This window comes from Micropterus salmoides, unplaced genomic scaffold (genome assembly GCF_014851395.1).
Source record: "Micropterus salmoides isolate LMB-PRFRI ecotype aquatic unplaced genomic scaffold, ASM1485139v1 Ms_hic_scaffold_12, whole genome shotgun sequence".
Lineage (NCBI taxonomy): Eukaryota > Metazoa > Chordata > Actinopteri > Centrarchiformes > Centrarchidae > Micropterus > Micropterus salmoides.
In genome coordinates this window covers 16,543,199-16,565,853 of record NW_024040263.1, presented here as the reverse complement: position 1 = coordinate 16,565,853, position 22,655 = coordinate 16,543,199, and the positions used below count along the sequence as shown (strand labels likewise).

General features: G+C 42.8%; 2 protein-coding genes and 1 pseudogene across 14 annotated transcripts in view; 1 reads left to right on the top strand and 2 right to left on the bottom strand.

Annotated features, from left to right (window-relative positions):
- Positions 1-15,529, bottom strand: part of LOC119899223 (paralemmin-3-like) — a 38,051-nt gene extending 22,522 nt beyond the window's left edge. For 4 of the 6 annotated variants that reach the window (XM_038713712.1, XM_038713714.1, XM_038713715.1 and 1 more), the window contains exon 1: positions 15,019-15,152. The gene's annotated coding sequence lies outside the window, so the exon portion shown is untranslated. Of the gene's footprint in view, positions 1-15,018; positions 15,153-15,417 lie in introns of those variants that run through there. The other 2 variants (XM_038713713.1, XM_038713716.1) reach the window with 2 other exon arrangements.
- On the bottom strand, positions 203-2,035 carry LOC119899221 (annotated as a pseudogene).
- Positions 15,401-22,655, top strand: part of LOC119899224 (phospholipid phosphatase-related protein type 5-like) — a 64,358-nt gene continuing 57,103 nt past the window's right edge. For 3 of the 8 annotated variants that reach the window (XM_038713721.1, XM_038713719.1, XM_038713720.1), the window contains exons 1-3: positions 15,401-15,535; positions 15,816-15,880; positions 21,039-21,254. In XM_038713721.1, coding sequence (XP_038569649.1) covers positions 15,496-15,535; positions 15,816-15,880; positions 21,039-21,254 — 321 coding nt within the window. In that variant the 5' untranslated portion in view covers positions 15,401-15,495. Of the gene's footprint in view, positions 15,536-15,815; positions 15,881-16,456; positions 21,255-22,655 lie in introns of those variants that run through there. The other 5 variants (XM_038713725.1, XM_038713724.1, XM_038713726.1 and 2 more) reach the window with 5 other exon arrangements.

The window sequence follows — 22,655 nt, the reverse complement described above, 5'->3', positions numbered from 1 at the left end:
AATTTTGGAGAAAGCCTTTTGTTTGTCAACCAAGACCTGTAGGAATGACAAAATCACACCGACCGGGCACTGAAAAGGGACATAACCCTCCTTGAAACACCACTCCTCAAACTCCCTCCACTTACAGTCATAAAGGGACCTGGTGGAGGGAGCCCTGACGCTCTGAATAGTGTTAACCACATTCTGAGGAAGCCCCATCACACTTAAATTATACCACTCACGGGCCAGGCCCATAGTGCCAGGCGCTCTGGGTGTGGGTGAAAGATTGTCCACCCCCGCCTGGGACAGCATGTCCCTGCGCAGCGGGAGTTGCCATGGCTGTCTGCACAGGAGCAGATATATCTCCATTAGCCAATGCATCGGCGGCCAATGCGGAGCTATGAGGATCAGTCTGCAGCGGTGCTCCCTCACCCTGGACAGAGTGGGGGATGTCAGAGCCACTAGAGGGAATGCGTACACGAGGACCGGTGGCCACACGTGAGCGAGCACGTCCACGCCGAGAGGCGCATCTGGATTGTGTATTGAGAAAAACAGCGGACATTGCGCATTGACTCTCGATGCGAACAGGTCCACCTCGGCCTGGCCATAACGCGACCACAGTTGTTTCACAATGGCTGGGTGCAGAGCCCAGTTGCCGTATAGCGGTGACATGTGTCGCTCTCAGAGACAGGAGACGCTTGCTGCTCCATAGTATCAGTTTGCATGCCAGCGTGTGCAACTGATGGTTTATATACGCTACCGTAGTCGTATTGTCCGTCCTCACCAGAACATGATGCCCGCTGAGAAATGGAAGAAAAAGCTGGAGATTTTCGCTCCGGATGCCCCTCACAGACCGGCCCTCATGTGTTCCTCCCCAGCCCGACAAACTCGCGTCCGTGGTGACCACCTTCCTTGACAGGATGATGCCCAGGGGCACCCCCTGCACCAAGAAAGCTGGGTGTCGCCAGCGGCGCAGTGCCATCACGCATTCCACAGTGACTGTAACACTCCATGCGCCATGAGGGACAGGGTCGAGTCCGAGGAAAGCCACCCAGTGCTGGAAATCCCTCATGAACAGGCGGCCTAGTCTGACCAACAGGATGGCTGATGCCATCAGTCCCAGTAACCTCAGACACAATCTGAAGGGGACGGATGTGCACAGGCGAAAATGCTCGAGACAAGCCCTGAAAGCCTTTACTCTCTCTGCCGCCAGGCGAGCTGTAAAGGAAACCGAGTCCAGGTGTAACCAGAAATCTGTCCCCAGAACTCCGTGCTGGGGACAGCACGCTCTTCTCGGTATTATAAAACACAAATCTGTAAGATGTCTTATGAGTACGCGCATTTGTGTCACTGACACCTGCTCCGACTGTGCCCAAAGGAGCCACTCATCCAGATATGTAGCCAGACGGAAACCCTGCCGTCTCAACGGGGCCACAGCCGCTTCGGTACACCACACGAACACTCTCGGGCTCAGGGACAGACTGAAGGGAAGTACTCTGTACTCGTAACATACACCCCGAAAAGCGAACCTCAGATATTTCCTGTGCGGAGGATAAATTGCAATGTGGAAATACGCGTCCTTCAGGTCGACAGATGTGAACCAATCGCCCTGGCGCACCAGACAAAGCAGGGATGCATGAGTGAGCATCCTGAACTTGTATTTCCTGATGTACTTGTTCAGAGCTCGCAGATCCAGGATAGGGCGAAGACTGCTCCCCCCCGTTTGGGGACGAGAAAATACCTGGAGTATAAGCCGCTCTGACTCCGTTCGGGAGGCACTACACATATCGCTCTCTTTTCTAACAGCGAGACAATTTCCTCCTGTAGAATACGAGCTGACTCCCCCTGAGCCCGGGAGCATACAATGCCTGAGAAGCGAGGGTGAAATAACAGCGAATTGAAGCCTGTAACGCCTTGATATTGTTCTCAGCACCCAGGCCGAAGTCGTGAGCGCCGCCCACCTTTCCCTCATCAGCGAGAGAGGAGTGGCAGCCCCCAGTGTGTCTTTCCCACTGCACGCCATCAATAATGGCGTTATGGGGCCATCTAACAGCAGGACGGCCGTGACTCCTGGTCGACACTGTTCATGCGCGAGGTGTTAGTGCACCGACGGAGTCGGCAGCGTCCCACGTCCTGAAGGGAGCCGTAGCTCTCCTTATTGCTTTTCTGTTCATTGTTTTTAACTGCGCCCTTGACCTTAGGCCTGGATGCGGCAGCGGCTTTATTGTTAAGAGTGAGGGTGTGTGCTTGTACGACTTAAAGGGAGGGCAGAACCTGCTGCCTCCGCTGCAAAGTCTCTCTTCTTGCCGGTGCCTCTCTGGCACTGCATGCCACAGCGGGGAGTCGGGGGGGGGGGGGTGGGGGGGTGGGAAAGCCTCCGCATCACACTCCGGAAGAGAACAGGTGGGGCTGGCGAACGGCATCACCAGTGGGGAGAGGGAGGCTGTCAAACCGCCCTCTTCTTCTTCCTGGCCTGCTGACCGGCAGTCTGGACCTGCTGTCCCGGTGGAGCCGACATCAATGTTGGAGCCTTCCTGAGCCAGCCCGCTCTTGCCTCATGCCGTGGAGGGGCAGATGGGGTGGGCTGGGGCTTCAGCCGCTTAGGGATTTTAAACTGAGGGGGCCGCAAGACAGCCTGAGCGAAGGTCTGGCACGGGGCCGCTGGGGGGTGGGCCTCAGCTTTCTGGGGTAGGCAGAGCTAGAGAGCTTGTCCTCCTTCTTCTTAGCCTTACATCTCTGCTGCATGGAGGCCAGAGCGGTGCCAAAAACCCCGTCAGGGACAATCGGCATGTCCAAGATGTCCTCCTTCTCCCTGTCAGACAGGTTTGTCAGGTTGAGCAATCTTGCTCTTTCCTGTAAAACCATCACTTCCATAGATTTACCTGTGGCTTGGACTGAGCAGCGCTGCACGCGGAGGCAAATGTCCGTTATCATAGTAATCTCTTCCTACACTACGGGGTTAGACTTGGTGGCCATGTCCTCAATCAACTCTGCTTGATACGCGGTGAGCATGGAGGAGACATTCAGGGCTCTGACACTCAAAGCTGATGCTTTGTAAGCCCTCTCAGTCATAGCGGACTGGTAATGGTCCGTTTTTGATGGCAGTGTGGGGTTCCTGGAGGATACTGTGGTCTGTCGCAGGTGGAGGTGGGCTGTGACTAACGGCTCCATGGGGGCCATGCGGAGCATGCCAAGCTTTTCTATGCCCTCAAAATCCAGGGAGGATGCGCCCTGTATCAGGGTCATGCTGCTGAACGGGTGGTCCTTCCATGAAACGGAGACTTCATCCAGCAGCTCAGGAAAAACTGGGAGTAGCCGTTTTGCCATCCTCTTGGCCTGGGGCAATTTCTTCCCTTCATAACGGGATCTGGTGGTCTCCGTCACAACCGCAGGCCAGGGAATATTCAGTCTGGCTGCAGCGCGTTTGCACACGTCCTGCATATCCATACTGGGAGCAGGGGAAGCTGGCGTACTCCCGTCCTAGAGGAGAGATAAGAGGAACTCTGAGAAACTGAGCTCCTCATCATCCTCATAATCCAGCTCTAGCACATTTTCCATAAGCGGGGCCGCCGCGGCTAGGTCCAGCAGTGAGCCCCAGCTAGCGCTAGCACACGGTTCAGCGTCCGTATCGGTCCCCTCATTGCCAGCCGGCAAGTCGTTGGTGGACAGGCAAGGGTCCTTTCCCGACAAGCTAGCTTGGCGTGCTAGCTATCGTCGAAGACTCTTCAGGGTGTAGCAATTGCAGTGCCTGCATGAACCGGGGGCTTCAACGGCCAAGCGGGCATGTTCCAGCACGAGGCAGGAAGAGCAGACCTGGTGTGTGTCCCTCCTCAAAATTTTATTCCGCAGCGGGAGAGCCGAGCCCATGGATCACTGTCTACTCTGGTGTAAGAAGAACGTCGCATACGCTGGTGTGCTAACATGTACCTGACCGTAAAACGGCTAGGCGGGTAATGCTTCAGTCTGTGGTGAGACAAGCATGTCGAAGGCAGCTAGAGCTCGGCGACTGAGATGTCAGCTCTTAGCTAGCTAGCCTGTATGACAGATCGAGATATGCTCCGAGGCAAGAGGTGTTTGAATGGTGTCTGCGTTGTAGTGTAAGCTCTTTAAGGGTATGTGGGTCCACTAGACACAGACACCATGATCACCAGCCAATCAGGATTGACGTAATGAGATAAATGCTTCTGAGGAATACGCGAGGAGGCGCATCCCATAGTGAGACATCGAAACGAATGCTATGAATGAGAACTCAATAAAGGAGAGCGAAAAAGCCAAAAACCATAATACCACCTCTTTAAAATTATAATAAATAAGATTTTCATTAAATCAAACCATTTTGACACCTTTTATGGTGGCCATTTTTTAACATGTATTGTATTTACATTCTGCCATTACCTCTCTATGTAGTAGTTTTAAATCGGTACTGGCGAAGTCTGCCATTCATACATGGATTCAAATTGCCTTCACACACACAAGGGTTCCTTGGAGTCAAATGTTATAAAAAACCCATTACCAATATCGTGACAGGGATTTCGATCAGCCAGACCTAGGGGAAAGCCCTTAAAAGCACCTGGAGACCTTTTTACTGAATTAAACATACCAACATGACAGTATTAGTAAAACTTTTGGTTTACTGCCCAGCTCCTCATATGTATCGCACTCAGTTATGACCCTTGCACGACTTCAAAGCTGGAGACAATGGGTTAACTGTTGACTAAGACAGACTGACTTATGGTTTCAATGTTTTGGAATTCATGAACTCCTAGATCTAAAGCTTTATCTCCTTAAACAGCGTTGGCACGTATTAGCATTCACGATAAGAGGAGAAACACTGGTTTTTAACCCTGAGGTGGTATGCAGTGTGTGTGCATGTATTATGCTTTAAAGAGGAGTGAAGGCTGAGGCTTCATGGAAAACAGAGACAGTGTGACTGAGGTCAAAATTACCCTGAAGTACTAACTGAATGTCATTATAGCCTTTTTACAATACGAGTTTGGTAAAGCCAGTGTCATTTCAACAACATGTGCTGTATATATATATATATAAATAAATAATGACTCAAACAGTGAACATGTACCTGTAATTTTAGGGAATCTCAGAATGTTTGAAAAAGTCTGTTTGAAAGCATTATATGAGAATGACAAAGGAAAGAGAAACAAAAAGATAAACAGAAAAAGAAGTAGGCAACACTTTGGACTTTCTCTCTGTTCAAACAAAATCCAGTGAACATTGTGCAGTCGTGACCTGCCTCACAACTCACAAATAAAGAGCAGGGAGGAAGCTTCAGAAACGAAACAAAAAAAAAATTAAGGAGAGTGTAAAAGGAATGAACACTGGTAAGACACAGAGACACCATATAAATGGAAAACCCTGCAAGGAACCAGAGGGTAAAACGAATGACTAGACTAGAGGAAGTAATTTGAAGAGAGGGGATCAGAGTTTGAGACACCTGTTCTGACAAGTCCCGACAAGACACAAGGCTGACATAAACATTCTGCCTGCATCTCCACTGAAACCCAGCTCAAAGACACACATCGATTTCAGACCTTAGACACCTTACAATATGTGCCAGTCTCCATTTTGTCTTACATGCCGACACATGCACAGATGTTTCACAAGACTCCTGGTGTTACAATAACTTTAACCGCAAAGGTGCACCTACAGTTACAACCTTGACAATGTCAGTTTCTCCAAAAAGAAAAAAAAAGGGATTTCGCAACCAAGTAATGAATTATTGAATGAATGCTGTTAAATGTCTCTATCCAATATAGTGAATACTGATAGAATATAATCAGAAAAACCACTTGGCTTTACTGTACTGTATGGTGTTAATTACTCAACAGAAAATTGTCATAATTTCGTATAATTTAATCATCTACTGTCTGGCCATTTATCAAGCAACGGCATTGAATAAAGACACCTGTTTATATTTGGGACAAGCAATTTGATGTTGTCACCATGGGCTCTGGGAAAATGTGATGGGGATTTTTCACTACTTTCTGACATATTATATGCTACACAATTCATCGCTTAAGCATACAAATAACTGACACAGTAATGGATAATGAAAATATTTGTTGTGTATTGTATGTGTTCAATGAAGACAGGAGCAGCTCGTCCCTTTCATGAAAACAATATGGAACTTCCAGTAGCAGTTCAGAGGCATAGTGCACGTGCAAAAAGCCACTGAAATAAAAGGCAAAGTGACCTTTTTTTTAAACCCAAAGTGGCTCTGCCTCCTCTGCTCACTGACGCACACTGTCAGTGCGGATCTTCATTGAAACCTCTGGTTGCAGGTTATTCGTTCGTGCAGCACTGAGGTTTAATCACTCACCACACTGTGCATTAGGGGAGAGAAGTTCAACTGTGTTAATGCCAAGCGGTTTTTCACAGGTGGGGTTCCCTTGGATTGCAACAAATACTGTATTTCTCAGGAGATTTTCTATTCACAAGTTAGCACACAATAGTAGTGGAGCAGCACTGATAAACCACAGGGAAACTCATTCATTGTCATACTTGTCAATGATTTGGCCTCTTTTTGATGAAACTATTTTCTACTAATGAGGTTTCAGATTCCCCATATTCAGACACTTCCTGTTGGTAACTGCTCTTTGCACTTTGAGCAAGCATATGCAAGACATGTATTGGCTTGCTTTAGTTATTTGTCATTCTGTGCGTGCAGGATTTGTATCTGTTTGTGTGAAACAGGTTTGGAGAGGAATGCAGGACTGGCGTAATCCGGTCTCGGTTCATTTTCGCTATTGTCATAGAGTCAAAAGCCTGTAGGCCTGTGTGCCTCGGGGCCTCATAGCTCAGTCACTATTACACACATCATCTCACATAACACACTGCTGCCTAAATCAGAATTAAACCACATCAGGACAACATTACAAATACAATTACATCTATAAGTACATTCAAAATAACTCATTCACTACCAGCTTATAGGACATTGAAATGTCGAGCCATTGAGTTTGTGTAAAGCTATACTGCAAATGTGTCCAGTCTCTATGTCTTTCAGGCAAAGCAGTGTATAACGTATCCTCTTTCCTCATCATCATCGTGGACAAACAATTCCTGAATTCCAGCCCATCATTATAAGAAATTAGAGAGAGTACACTCGCCTTTCAACACGCATTAGTGAAGGAAATGTAGGGAGATGTTTATTGCAGCCCTGAGGGCACAGAGGAGAACTGATTTAAAGCTTCAGTGTGTAATATTTAGGAGGATCTATTGACAGAAATGCAATACAATATACATAACTATGTTTTCTGTGGTGTATAAACACCTTACATAATTAACTGTTATGTTTTTACTACCTTAGAATGAGCCTTTTCTGTCTAAATACAACGCGGGTCCTCTTACATTGACGTTGGCATGTTGCGCCGCCATGTTTATACAGTAGCCCACAACGGACAAACTGCTCTACAGAGCGCGTTTCGTCACTACGTTGAATACGTATGAAGAGGAACAAGAACAAGTAATGTTAGCAGCAGCAGTAGTAGTAATAATAGTAATCTGGTTTATTAGAAGTAAGATAAGAGAAATTTGGACAAATAGAGGACCACACGTATTTAGCACAACAAAGTGTTTGTATTATGGTTATAACAGTTAATTTGCTGTTCATGTAGAGTGAACTAGATGTCTGACATGTTGTTTATATGCTCTAATAATACTAATCCAACTCATTTCTGTAGTACTGTCCATGTTGATTCCACATTCAGACTTAAGAGCACATGAACATACACTTAGGTCGGAAGAACGACTTCACTCCTCGGGAAATTGAACCATCTGAGGAGAAGTCACTGGTTGTAATTCGCAACCCTCACCATTAGATGCCACTAAAACTTACACACAGAACCTTTAAGCGCCATGATCAAAATCCCATTCATAGCAGCACAATGTAAACTTTATCACTGCAACATTTTGACTTCACATTTGCGATAAGCTCAATGTCAGCGGAACAGAAATATTTCTTTCTTAGGCAGCAAACTCAGACTTTTGTTACCGTATACATGGGAATGCCTGATTTATATTTTATTTAAAGTGTCTTGCCTATGAAGCTCAAAGCTGTGGGAAAATCTTAACTGCTACTTCCTCTGATTAATATTACAAAAGTACTCGAAACTCAGTTAACGAGTATCTCTCTCTCTCTGGCAATTTCCAGTGGAGTTAAATTCAATTTCAACAGATCTGATGATCTCTATATTCAGTTTTTATTAAAATACTTAGTACACAATAGGATTAACCTTATCATTCTCAGGTTTTGCCCTCTCTTTAATATAACTTTTAAAAGGATGTGCCATTTTGTAACACTAACTTGTAACTTTCTGATTTTCTTTTGATTTAAAATCTCAATAGAACAAACTATTCTTCACAAAACTAAATTATTCTAATTCATTCCTAGTAGCCCAATGTTAGCACGCTCTGTAGTGTACAGAGTTGTTAAATCCCACTTTAACGAATAACTACATTATCAAAAGAGGTTCATTGAAAACCTTTTTAAAAATAATGTCTGACAGTAGGCGTAAAGGCCATTTAGAAATGATACACAAAGTACACAGCAACATGTGTTCATAATACATTCCCTACTTAGATAACAGTAACTAGTAACTTGGACAGATGGACAGCTTAAGTCATAAACATTCTTGTGGTGTCTGGGTTATTAAAATGAACTCATTCAATTTGAAATTATTTAACCAATACTAATTTTTCACCCATGTTTGGTTCCAAAGCTATTTGTACCAGGTCTTGGGTGGTTCCCAGCACTGTGGGGTTTCAATAACAACTCAGTCAACAGCACTTCACACCACCACCATGGCTGAACCTGGGTCAACAGGCTGGTGCAGAGGAATGCTTCCTCTCTCTACAATAACACAATGTGATCATTAGGTTTTAGTCAACACACTAAGGTCACATCTAGGGAAGTCAAGATACACTCCTGGGCAAGAAAATTATGTGTCAATAATATGTGTGCTCACTGTTTCCAGCATCACAACAGATGGCATTTTACTAATCAATAACACCAATGAAGCTGACTGCTGACTCATTTTATGATGTAGGGATGGCTATAAGTCTCCATCACAAGCTGTATGCCTTGTGTACAGTTAGAGCAGGCACACTAGGTTTGGATATAATACTGCGTAAACTACTCAAACAAAATAAGAGCGGGACTGCAAACAGTATTCAAAGCACACTTCAAGATAACAGTAGGCATGAGGCACAAGTTTCTTAAGCCTTCCCAAACAAAAGGCTAATTCCCTGTTTTTAAAATGTGTGATTGATAAATTCATTAATTAGGCTAGACAGTCACTCTTGAGGCAATGGCAACTAGTGCTGATAGAGTTAAGTAGTGCAACAAGAGAGATATTTTGTCAAACTGACACCAGCAAAAAGCATGCTGCCTGTAATCAGCAAAACCAATTGTTAAGAAATTCCAAGCCTCCATGACTATGAAAAAGGTTGTTTACACTGTATACACAGTGTGCCAGAACAAAACCACAGCTAGAAAAACCACAAACAAAAAACGGCTTGGTAAATTAGTTCATTTCAGTGTGGGATGTAAATCTATCGTTGGCATTTTGAGCAATTCAGCAACAGGTGACTTTCTTTCAAATTAGTTCTCAATTGGCAGTGATGAGACTTTTTTTTTTTTACCATTTAATTGACTAGACAACATCACACATTAGCTGCATCTTTGGAAGAAACGTTAGACATCTTGCTGGAATTGCTTAATTGTGACAACACCTCCTTCTCTTCCTCTACTCCCACCACACACACAAACACTCACACCAAAAAACGAGGGCCTAGTTCTGCCATTCATTAATTAGTTTGTTGAGTTCAATCAATTTGGTGCATATAACCTAAAGCATATCTCATTTCTAACGTGCACTAATGATTTGCAAGCAATTAAAAATACACAGCCACACATTATTCAGGTAACCAGACATCACACAGCTATGTATACAGCCATGTGTATTTGTTTTTGTGCGACGTCTTAGGGTTGCGTTAATTTATGGTCTCCTGGGACCACGTAGCATGTGGATGTCCATCAGAATAGCCAGACTAAACTATATGCTGGTTTTCTAACATTTGTTTTAAATAGTATATTATATGTAGGTACACCTAGCTTAAACGATTGCAGTCTAATACAACCGTCCTGCAATAAATCCAACCTTTGTGAAGTTGTTATAATGTTCCTATTCAGAGAGGTGTTGATTCAACAGTAAAATAATGTCGGAGGCTGTAGTTTGTGGTGCTTTTGAATCGTGTTGTACCAACAGGTGTTTCTATGATTTTGTCTACCCAATTTACACCAATGAGCATAGGGTAAATAACAGAAGCACCTGTGTGTACAATGCAATACAGTTTAACAGCACCACAAACTACAGTTTCAACAAAAACTGAATATTACAAATTTCAAGAATATAAATTTATTTCAGGATTAGATTGCATTAGTTTTAGCTAGGTGCACCTAATAATAAACTGGCACTGAGAAATATAGAAATAAAAATGATGGCTTTTTGTAAGTTTCTGACAGATTTTGAATTTTGTTCATATTCACAAGTCAAGTGCATACATGTAACAGAGACTGCAGTCTTGGACTAGAATTTAAATTAGAGAAATTCATGAGAAAGGCGAAGATAAATGTTAGGAAGGTAAAAAGCTAAAATATTATCTTGTCAGAGCAGCACAGGTCTTTCTTGAAGTTATCTCCTCAGACCATTACCTTCACAACCATAACACATTACTTAACTATCTAATCCTTGTCTGCTTGATTAATACACTGTTGCTGGTGTCAAAAGAAGGGCATGTGTACTGTGTAGAACAGACAAAGTAAACTAAAGATGATAAATGTTTTTTTATCCTCCTCCTCTCACCAACTGTCAGACAGAATTTCTGAGAGGCTTCAAGTCAACAGATTATTGCAAATGAAAGGAATACCACGCACAAGCACAAAAGCAGAATCACTTAAAAAGTGCAGTCTGAAAACCGCCTTCTCTGTCTAAACAGGACACAGATACACAAGGAAAAGAGGACAGACAAAAGGACGAGTCTGTGAAAGTCAGACTATAGTTCATACTTGAATGTTGGGCTGTGGCTGGTATCTTAGGTACGATAGGACTGAAATGACAGAGGTGAGGTAATGCAGAAACATGCTATAGGAAAGGAAGCAATTAAGCACAAGCCTCAATTTCAATTGATTTCTCAGTATTGAAAATTAACCCACATTACGCTAAACACACTTCAGTACTCTGCGATTAACCTGCTTACAAAGGCACTCCACTCTAATGATCATTCTATCATTGGAGAGATCTTTTTGATGTCTGAGGAAAATAATCCTAGTGATGTCAAAGTGATATCATCAGGGTAATATTGGCTTGGTCAAAGAGACTACAGATTTTTAATTGAAAACATGTTTTAAATCATCAATCAATAGAAGGTGACAGCCTGACATTCATTTAGTATTAATGGCAAAAAAAACACAATTAAGCAACTGAGACGTTAATTTTGTATTTCAGTATTTATGCTAATGCTATGACGACTCACTGTATTGTTATATGTACACACATGTGCAGAACAGATCGGGCAGAAGGGACGGGTACGGACAGTACCCCACAGCCAATCATAACAGACTCTACCGCGAGGGGGCGTGGGTTGAGGTGCTACAGGTTGCAGCCTTGAGGATCTAATTTAAGGGGCTATCAAGTTGCATTGTTGAAATGGGAAGTTTTGAATTTTTGAAGCTTGAACCATACTTCAGGTAGCGTTCCATAGTACTTTTTCTAGTTGGAGGTCGGAAATTTTCGAGTTCCAAGTTACCTGGATTGCAACATTAAAGTCAGCATATTTCAGTTATATTTCGGTATCTCTGGTGCATTTTGAGTTTTCAATAATTAATCTAGCTCTCTCTTCATATGTCGCCCAGTTTTATATAAATTGGTGGAATAGCCCTTTAAGATAGAAACTGCAGTATAAAAGGAAGTTCGAAAAACCCTAATGAGAACAAAGTGTTAGTTGTAATAAGCATAATGGAGTACCACATGCATTAACATAAAGCATGTTACATACTGGGTGACGTTTTTTTCATTTGAATGATGAGATCTCTCTACTAACAGAAAACAAAATCTGTGTGGCCAGTGTTTTAGTGATTTGTTGTTTCCACGTGACCTATCTTTGTGCATGCTCTGCTGAGTCTAATCTTCTGTATAGCCATAATAATAACAGCCTGAAGCATGTTAGTGCAATCTGCACACAGTCAGTCAGAGCAGTGGCAACACGACATAAAGAGATTAAAGCGTAAGGTAGAACTGTGAAACTCTGACATTGTGACGGAATGTTTACGGGGCATCATTAATCACGGTATGCTTCACAACCCATGTAAACTGCTTTGTTGAAATATGGAAACTAACAGTCACAGTGGAATTTGCCTCTGATAACAATGCTACACCAGGTAAGGGGGGAAGAGGTTTGAAAATCCGGCACCACTTAAACTGAGGATGGACAGACAGACAGAGAGATATGCCGACGGGCAAGGTGGCAGTGAGGAATTTCCCTTCTGCTGAAAACTCATCCATTACCCCCCTTGGCAAGAAAAGGAGTCATCACTCCCATCTACTCTTCTGTCTCCTTTCCTTTATCTCTCTTGTTTTGAATCTCCCTCCCTGTTGTAAAGAGTCTGACTCTCTCCTGCTCTCTTCAACATGATTTGAAAAGATAAACTTTTGCTTTTATCTGGTGTTTAAATGTACAATGTGTAAGATTTGGCAAAAGTATCTCCTGAGTTTAGCGTGCTAATCAGCTAGCCCCAGCCCGTCCTGTGTTGTAATACCACTTGTGCCTTGAGAGGCGATAGTGAGTCACTGTAGCGTCCAGTCTGCCCTCTGTTCAACATGAGAGGACAAAGACATAGAACTGGCTCGACTGACTTCTCGTTCCTACGCTACGTCAACTTTTTTGTCTCTTGCTATCACTTGATCTTCCCAAACAGAGTGACAGAGAGAAGTCCCTCCCGGAAGATCATAACACAAGGTGATAGTCCTTTTAACTTCATTGTTGCACAAGAAGCAACACCCCACTAATCCAGAAAGACATGAAAAGCTTAATTTATGAGGTTATTATACAGATCAGCTCTAACGTTAAACGTGATTAGAAAAGCGCAGATGAGCAGAATTGCGTAGAAAGTAGCCTGGCTGAGGGGGAGGAGGATGCGAAATGCTGCCTCCTATTTGTTTGGAGCATGTGGCCAGGAATTACACATTGTACCTTTAACAGCTATCTCGCCCACTCTACCCCTCCTCTCTCTTCCTCTTTGTGCATTGGGGTGGATTTTCGCAGATTCATATCAAAACCAAACTGCTTTGCAAGTGACTAGCACAGCGACCAGGGCTCTATGCTATATTTTGTTTGAACCAAAGAAAAAAAAACTTTCAGCTGAAAGAAGCAAACGGGCCAGCAGATCAGTCATGCACAAAGATACACAGGTTTTAGTGACAAATGGAATATCATATCTGATTGCTGCACTGGAGAGATATGACCTTTGCGAGCTCAGCAGGAAATTTTACTTGTCACTACTCTCTGGTGGAGAAACTATATAATGGTGAAGCTTTCAAAACATATGTTTGGTATTTCTCTACTTCAATTTCTTGTCATGTATCTGCTAACACCAATAATAATCTGCAGCCCATGTACTGATTTGAATGTCATTCAACTACAGCAGAGTGACAGAACCATTCAATGGCATAGGAACATCAAGCTGATGTATCAAAACCCTGTGCAACGTTGCTACAAAGCTGACAAGAGCATATAACGAATATAATTTACAGCATCTACTAGATCCCCATCATGGCTGTTTCTTAAAAAAAGTTTTATATATCTGTAAATTGAGTGTTTTCAGAACAGGAGGGTTTGTCTGAGGGTGACACCAGCTGAAATTTATTTCATAATTTTCCGAGGATGGTGAATGTCCCGTTTATTGTGTCATAAAGAGCAGTGCGGATCTGTAATTAGCTCGCTTCTTTGGCTGCTGTGACATTTATATTTTTGTGTCTCCTATGTGCAAATTCTCTTTGAAACCTCAAGCGTAAGGATGCTTTTTAACAAAGCAAAAAGAAAGTAACTCTTTGCTGAAATTCAAATTAAGCCAGAGATGAGTAACACCCCCTGGATAAGGCCTCAAGGCCCTCAGTTTCTAAGCTTGACAGAAGAATAGCCATGTCAGGAGCTCCTACTGGGATCTCTACTTGTAAATCAGTATGCTCAGCTGCACGTCAAGCAGCTTTTGTTTGGTTCGTTGCAGGACAGATATTGGCTTTTTTAAATGAAACTATAGCACAGATCCAGCATGTGTGGTTAAAAGTGATGAAACAGCAGTGTGTTTTGCCGTAAAGCTGGTGAGTCATACATATGAGAGTTAGACAACAAATGAATGTGTGGTTAATCTTTTTTTTTCCCTTACAAAACTTGAGATCTTGTGTTGTATGAGTGTAGGCTGTGTCTGTGTGTGTGTGTGTGTGTGTGTGTGTGTGTGTGTGTGTGTGTGTGTGTGCGCGCGCAGTTAGTGGTAAGATGCATCTGCAACAGCAGCAAGGAAAGTGTCAAATAATAGCCCCACTATCTTCATCACTGCATCCTAAAACTGTAAATTCCCTGCAGACTTGAGCTTTTGGCTACTCATAAACCTTGGTACTGAGAACAAACCCTACTCATAGACTTCATGCTGAAAGAAATATAATTCTGATAAGGTGGTTACTGCAAACTCACTCTTTTTCCAAATCTATAGATTTGGTAGGGATTTATGAAGCCAAAGAGTTTCAGAAAGCAATAGTGACGTTTGAACAGCCAAATTATATTTTAAAGAATTTTTAATCAATCCATGACTTTGGTTTGCAATGATTAGAGGTCAGACAAGTCAACAGCTGCTGGGGCTGGGCTCACTTCCACCTATTGGCCCATTTTCAAAAGGTGTCAACGGAGCACGTACACCGAAATTGTGTTAAAATTCATGCAGAAAATAAGCCAAAACAAACTTAATGTTACCTGTTCAAACTCGGTCACCTGATACTTTTGAGTCCAAAAAACTGAAGAAGGAAAACGAAACCAAACAGAGACGCACACGCGGCAAAACAAAAAAAGAGAGACAAATCCTCCTCCGAGCTCGATTAATTATGTGGCAAGAATAAAATAGGACACAAACTTCCCCGTGAACACCTGAGTAGCCTCTGCGCCGAGCTGGCTCCCGAACGCGACGCGTCACATGAACAGCCGACGACACGCTGTTACGTTTGAAAAACTTTTAAAGGTCTGTAAAGTTTGTTTCAGAGAGAAAGTCGCGGCATTGATGAAAAACGAAGTGAAACCCGGAAAGCCGCTTTCGCCGCCTCCCCTTGTGTCTAACGCCGTCCGTGAGGAGGAATAGTCTGTCTGTCCGGTGGTTACCTGACTCCAGTCGTTACCGTGAGGCCAGCCCTCCAGACAGCAGCAGCAGCCTCATGTTTCCTGTTGTTGTCGACCAGAATGACTGCAGAGCAGACAAACAGCTTTCCTCAAAAGCAAGGTTGAGATGCTTTCTACTTACCAATATGACATGCCATCTGGCGATTGAAAATAGTGTTGTGGAGAGAAACTTAAAAGTCACTATAATATTTACTTTTCTGTTTGGCTTGCTCAAGCTTAAAAGCTGTGGAACGAAGATCAAACTCAGCCTACTTTTAAATTTGTGATATCATTATTTTTTTATTGATAGACGTCTGATTCAGTGCATGTTTGGATGCAGCCAGTCAACCTTTAAATGTATCTCAAACACCAGTCTCCCCATGCATGGTCTGTTTTTGCAGGTGCTGCAAGGCCAAGCCATGTTACCAGAAGTGATTTTGATGAAATGAGGCATCTCTGCAAAAAGGTAATGTTTGCGTGGAACACACTGCACTATATCTGACGAATAGAACACAAACTAGAATACAGGTAAAAATATTACATGTAATTTAAAACGTTTGTCTGAATAAAAGGGGTGACTCAAAAGTGTAAATTATTTTTCAGCTCAAATTAAGGTTTTCATGTCTTGCCTTTTAACGTGAAAGGTGAAAATGGATGTACAATGGTTGCCTTAATTCTCTGCTTTTGGTTTATTTTGAATCTGCCATTCTACTGTTCTGAAAATGTCACCCATTTTAAAAACAGAACAGCAATAAACAAGCACTATTAGCTCACCATCCATTCAATTTTCAATCGACAATAAAGCTATGCATTGGATGGGCTATAGTGCTTGGCTTGTCCTCTGGTTGAATGTCAGATGTAAACAGCTATCTAAAAGCTGTTTATTTTGCCATTTTCTGGCACATTTGGATGAAAATATGAATAAATGGCTGGAAAATACGTTTATGAATTGACAGAAAAGAAGTAGTGGCTTATGCTGCAGATGCTTTTTTAAAAGCTTCTCTGGACTGCTTTTGATATTTATTTCCCCTCTGTGATACAGTGTCACTGTGGAAATCCATTGTAAATCCAGGTTGGCTGCTGCGGTTGTCCTCTGTGCGGGAGCAAGCTCAAAACCTTTCAGTGCCACCTCCCAAGCTATACTGGGGTTGATTTTTGTTGTATTTTTAACATAGTTTTTTGTGGAGTATTCTTTTGATTTGAAAGATCAGTAGAACAATATACACAATACGCAGCACACAACACATCCATCTGGGTATTCTAAGATGCAGGATTTCAGTTCCAAATGTGTTTTTTAGTATGGTATGTTGTGTTCGAGGCTTTGTTTCCTCACACATCCTACACACGTCGTTTGCAAAATTGGGACTGTATTTTGCATGTAACCATACCCAAATTTCCCTTTTATACTGTTCAGACCAAAAAACCCCAAAACATTTTCTTGAAGTGTCTGATATTACCTCGTGTCACTTACCTATATTGACCAAGGAGTGGAAAGGATAAAAAGTTTTATTCATGCGTGGCAGGAAGGACAGACCAAAGGCACCATTCAACTACTTCATAGCTGTAGCACCATGAAATAAAACTAGGCCAAGCTATTTTTATGTATATTTCATTATAGCTTACTCATATTTCATTTATACCACAATATACTTCAGGCTCATTTTCTGGCAATTAATTGCTTTTTTAATATGCCCAAATCTAGGGTATGAACCCCAGAAGTACTAGCGCGACAACGTCTTTAGAAATGGTCAGTATTTTAGCCATAAATTACAACTTTGCTGACCTGTGCTGTATCTTCTTTAAAATCCATTTTGCTTTAAATCTGATTAATTCTTTATGGCTGAAATTCCCTCACATGGCAATTTGAAGAGAGAATGTCCTTGGCTGTGATCCACAGTGATGGTGTATGAAATGAGCACATCCACTGACTCGGCCTACTTCTGATTCCCCAAGACAAGAGAGAGTCTTCACATGAACAGCCAGATAGTGGGAGCACACAGGCTCATATCACACGGCTTTCCCTTCACAATATGGCCAAACAGTCTCACTGTCTTTTGTGTGCGTGTTTGCGGGGGGGTATTTGTGAGTATAGCAACCTTTCCTTAACAATACGGCATGTGTGCGTGTGCTTTTGTATGTGTGTGTTCATGAATACGAGTACCAGCACCTTCTAAACACTGCCCTTTTGTTTGCCTGTATGTGCTTGTGTAGCATACTGTAGAAAGAGCCCCATTTGAGCCTGTACATTTGTGTTGCTGTGCACACAATAAAAAGGGGAAAAGATTGGTTACTGATGTGAGGTTCATTCATATTTTTTTGGGCAATTTCTTGTGAGCAAAAGAAGTCATGGAAACCATTAGCAGTGCAGATGCTTGTTGCCAAAAAAATCACAACCTTATGTTGTATCAGCTGAAGGACAGTTTGTCTAACCACTCAGCCAACCCAGTGCCCTATAAGTTAGTGTGAAAATATTTCACGTGAATGCTAACTTGTATGTGTATGGTTGTGTAAGGAGGCCTGCAACCCTGCAGCCAGCCAAGAATGTCTATATTAGATGTTGGACTAAAAGACCCCGATTATGTTCAATATGCCAAATGCCATCCTCCACACCTTCACTACATGTAGGTCACAGTATTTACTGGATTGGATGTAGATTGTTTGATGGAGAATTATCCAGTATAGACTTAATCCTCAGGGATACTGCACTGAAAGAGTGTGTCAAAAAGAAAGTCAAGAGAGGACAGGTTTACTGCATGTGTGTGTGTCTAGCTGTTAGTAGGCTACGCATGCTCACCTCTGTGTACTTGCTCTATTTACAGAGTCCTACAGTATCTTACCTTCCCTGTTTTGCCCTTGACTTTGACATCTCCTCTTACTCTTTATATTCCTAAAATGTATGATGCTAACTGAGTTATTTTACCTAAAAGGCATCAACTGTCATGGAAGAGATGCTACGGCTGGAGTAATAAGAGTTAAAGTGATAGGGCGGATAATATAGATGTCCTTTGGGAGGCTGTAAAAAGACAGATATTAATATAGTCACTGAAATATACTGCAGTTGTTTCTATGTCCTTGCAGCAAGCAGGTGCTGGTGTTACATAAAAACCTTTGTACCTGTGGAAAATGATCTCATGATGCTTTTAACGGTGATGCTTTTGCCTCTTTTGCCTTTATTAAAACTGTACAATGGGGTATGGCTTTAGTGGACTTTCAGGGGTTATTCAAGTGGCAGTAATTATCACTGATAATTATAAGAAGAGGAAGAAATGAAATTGTCTTAACTTGCTTGATATGGTACTCCCATTTTATCTAAGTTTTGAGCTTTTGATTGCAATGCCAGGGATTAAACATCATTAACTGAGTCATTCGTTTAAGAGTTTTGCTTATTTTCTTTTATGTCTTCTTTGTCAACTTCTGTGCAATGAATTTCTGTTTGCCTCAGACAGCATTGAGTCAGACTAGTTAAATTAGGTGTGCTTTTGTGAGAGGGGTGTCACTCAGGTATTTGAATTCAATGGTTTGTGAGCAAGGCCATTTTTAAGTGGCACTTGTTTCATCTACATTGTATGCGCACTATTAAATGTGCAGGTGTGGGTGTATTTCAGCATATGCGCATTTCCTTGTTTGTCATTCTACTCTATGAATGCAGCAAGTTGCCATGGGAACTATGACATTTGTGATACCATGTGATTTTATCCATCATTCTCAGGAAAAAAATACACTTTACTGTGAGTGGTCCGTGGTCCCTTTCCGGCAACAAGAGGGTCAGCTTTGCAGTTTCCTGACATGTTTTGGCTTCTTTGTAAAAGATGTATTTGGAAATTTGTATTGGCAAAGGGGGTGCTGTACCTTTTGCTTGTCCACCTATTCTCCTGAGATTTTATTTCTGGTAATGGCATACTCTGACTGTACGCTGTACCATAATTGTCCCACTCAAACTAGATTTCAAAGGGATGAAGATGTCATGATCCTGGATAATTTGTTATCCATACCACTTTCATGTCTGTAGTGTAAATATGACGCTATCTCCTGCAGCAGCTTAGCTTAGCAATAAGGCTGGAAACAGGGGGAAATGGCTAGCCTGCTGTCTGTGTTGTCCAGCTGAGACTAGGAAATACTGCAACTGGTCAAGAAATATAGTGTGAATTTAACAAACAATATAACATGCTAGAGTTGCTGGTAGGCAGACTTTGTTAACTATTCACAGAATCAGGCTAGCTGTCCCCCCCCCCCCCCCCCCCCCCCCCTTTCCAGTCTTTGTTCTAAGCGAAGCTAACTGGCTTCTGGCGGTAGCTTCATATTTAATAACATGATAGTGATATTGATCTTCTGATCTAACTCTCGACAAGAAAGTGAATAAGCACATTACCCATCAAGCTGTTTCTTTAAATCTGAATAAATTTCACACACACAGCAATATTGAAGGCAAAAAAACCTTCTGTATTCTAACCTTGAATGCCTAAAATATGTACAGTAAGTCAGATGCTTACAAGCATTTTGTGGACAACGTGGACATTCAGACCTGTGTGGCAATGCCTGAGGGACAGTTCTTTGTGTCCAGCATTCCACTGGTGCCATTGTCGCATGTCAAAACATGTACCAACACACGTCAACACATACATGTACACAGAAACACACACCGTCTTTGTGTTAGCCCTGAGGGAGGCAGAGAATGTGTTAAAGGCAAACCCATTCCATTATGTAAGTAGGTATACACCAATGCACACACAGAAAAACAGCCAAAAGCTGCTGGTGAGCTCGCAACTGGGGGCCTCTGACCCACATAGGGCCGTTTGCAGGATGCGTCCCACTTTTCCACTTGACCATGTATCATTAACTCACTCTCTGCTCTCCTAGGGGCTGAGCTCGATTGTGGTCCCTGTTCACCTGAGCTCACATTGTCATTATTGTCAGTCATGTTGAGTATACATGACACGCTGCTCACAAACACAAAACACCAACACTATACTGTCTGGTTACTTTTTATCTCCTGCTTTGAGTTGCCATGATCCCATAAAACACACACACACACACACACACACTCCCGTGCGCACACACACCTGTGCTGTCACAGTCTCACAAAGCCCATGGTGTCTGCCAGTATCAAAGTGGTGTCCTGGGGTACTAAAGTGCAGTGTCTACCATTTTAGCCACTGTGTTGCCTCAGCCTCTGACATACATAGAGTTCCTCATTCTCTCTCTCCCGATCTCTCTCTGCATCTCTCTCACACACACATTCTGCTCTCAGTCTCCACTCCAGCTGTCTCATTCTCCTATTCCCTCTTCCCACTCTGTTTTTTCCTCCTCCTCCTCCTTCCCTCTCCTTCTCTTTCTCTCTCTTACACACATGCATACAGATGCACATACACATCCTCTCTCTCCCTTCCTCTCCTTATATTCACCATATCCACCGGCAACTTCGCTGAGGAGCCTCCCTCACCAGCCTGTGGATCCCTACATTTGACTAATTAGCCTTGAAGTGCTGTTGAAGATCATCATATTTAGCTTAGCGACCTAGCGGTAGAGTGCAGACAGATATAGACTAGGCTGGCTGGAGGCTGGGTGCCTGGCAGTGTGGCAAGCTCTCTCTCTCTCTCTCTCTCTCTCTCTTTCTCCCCCCCCAGTGCCGAGGGCTTCTCACTGGTGGAGCGGTGGAAGTGAAGGGTGGTTTTGCTTTGAAAGAGACGAGAAGGGGGAAAAGAGAAAGAAGCGAAGCTGAAACCACAACGCAACCACAGAATGGGAGTCCGCTGCAGGAGCAAATCCTCCTAGAGACGCGGATTCTGAGGAGGCAGCGGTCACTGTGCAGCAGCACTGATTCCAACATACAGAGATTTAAGGTGAGAGTTTTTCAAACTGCCCTGCTTTTTCTTCTGCTTCTTGTGGGAAATGGGTTGTTCCTGAAAGTGGTGTGTGTGTGTGTGTGTGTGTGTGTGTGTAAGTGAGATTGTGCATCTCTATGACCCACATTGTTGAACCTCAGGTGCAGCACAGCAGGAATTCTGTGCAGGATGCGCTCTCTCTCTGTCTCTCTCTTGATCTCTCTCTCTCGCTCGCATACGCAAACGCGCACACACACAGGCATCAACTGTGCAGCACCACTTGTTGGACTGACATCCAAGTTGACATGAAATGAACGCTGGGATGATGGTCACTTGTATGTGTGCTTATGCGTGTGTGCCAGCGAGATAGTGAGTGGGTCTTTTGTTTTTACGTGGTGCCAGTGCAAAGCTTAAGGATGCACGTCATAGTGAACGACATGGACAGCAACACAAGAGACAATCAGTCATGCCAACCTTATGCCTGATTGCTTCTCACTACCTAGGGAGATGGGTACATAAAGGAAGACCCAAATCTCTTGTGTTTGTGTCCATGTATGTATATTTACAATCCTTTTTGTCTTCTGCAATAACTTGTGTAACCTTTTCTGTCTTTACTTAGCATCACTGAATGCTGTTTCACCAATCAAAGCACTTCGTCCCGAGGCTTGACTGCAGTAGAATTACTTGTACTTATATTGGAATAGTGGGATAATTGTGGGATAGTGTTTCCCATGAGGCAGACAGACGATAGTGGAGAAAGAGGAGTGAAATGAGTATATGAACCACAGCATGAATAATTAACACACTTAAACACAGTGAGTGGAGACTGTTCTGCTGTGCGTGTGTGTACCTGTCAATCAGCCAAACATTGAACAATAGACAGAAATACAAAACTATATGTGTGGCTTGTACAAATAGACATTGTAGAGAGTTTTTTTTGAAGGCAATGTTTTGAGGTTTCAAACATTTGCGGCAATAAACAAGTCTTATGTGAAGCTATTAATAAAAGGCCATGATGATAAATCTATGAGGTGGAACAGAAACTGCCAAGAGGGACCTCATTGCCAGATAATTGAAGTTCAAGTTTGTGGAAAGCAACCTGAGGTGATTTAGCAGAAATATTTTTTTCTAATCCTTCATGTTTAAATTGAAGGGAGCATTATTCAGTAACTGTGTTATACAGACCGGTGCATTCCTAATATGTAGGTTTCTTTACTCTCTCTTTAAAGCTCAGCTTGTTGCCGGGTTGTTCAGAAGTCTGGTAATCTTCGATAACAATATTCTGTTAAATTAAACTGGTCCAGATGAGTGAATTAAGGTTTTAGGGAGTATTACAACTTTTAATGCTTTAGTTAATAATGCATTATACTGTAGTGCTCTTTAAAACACATTTGAGCAATATTCAAAAGGAATCTTTTC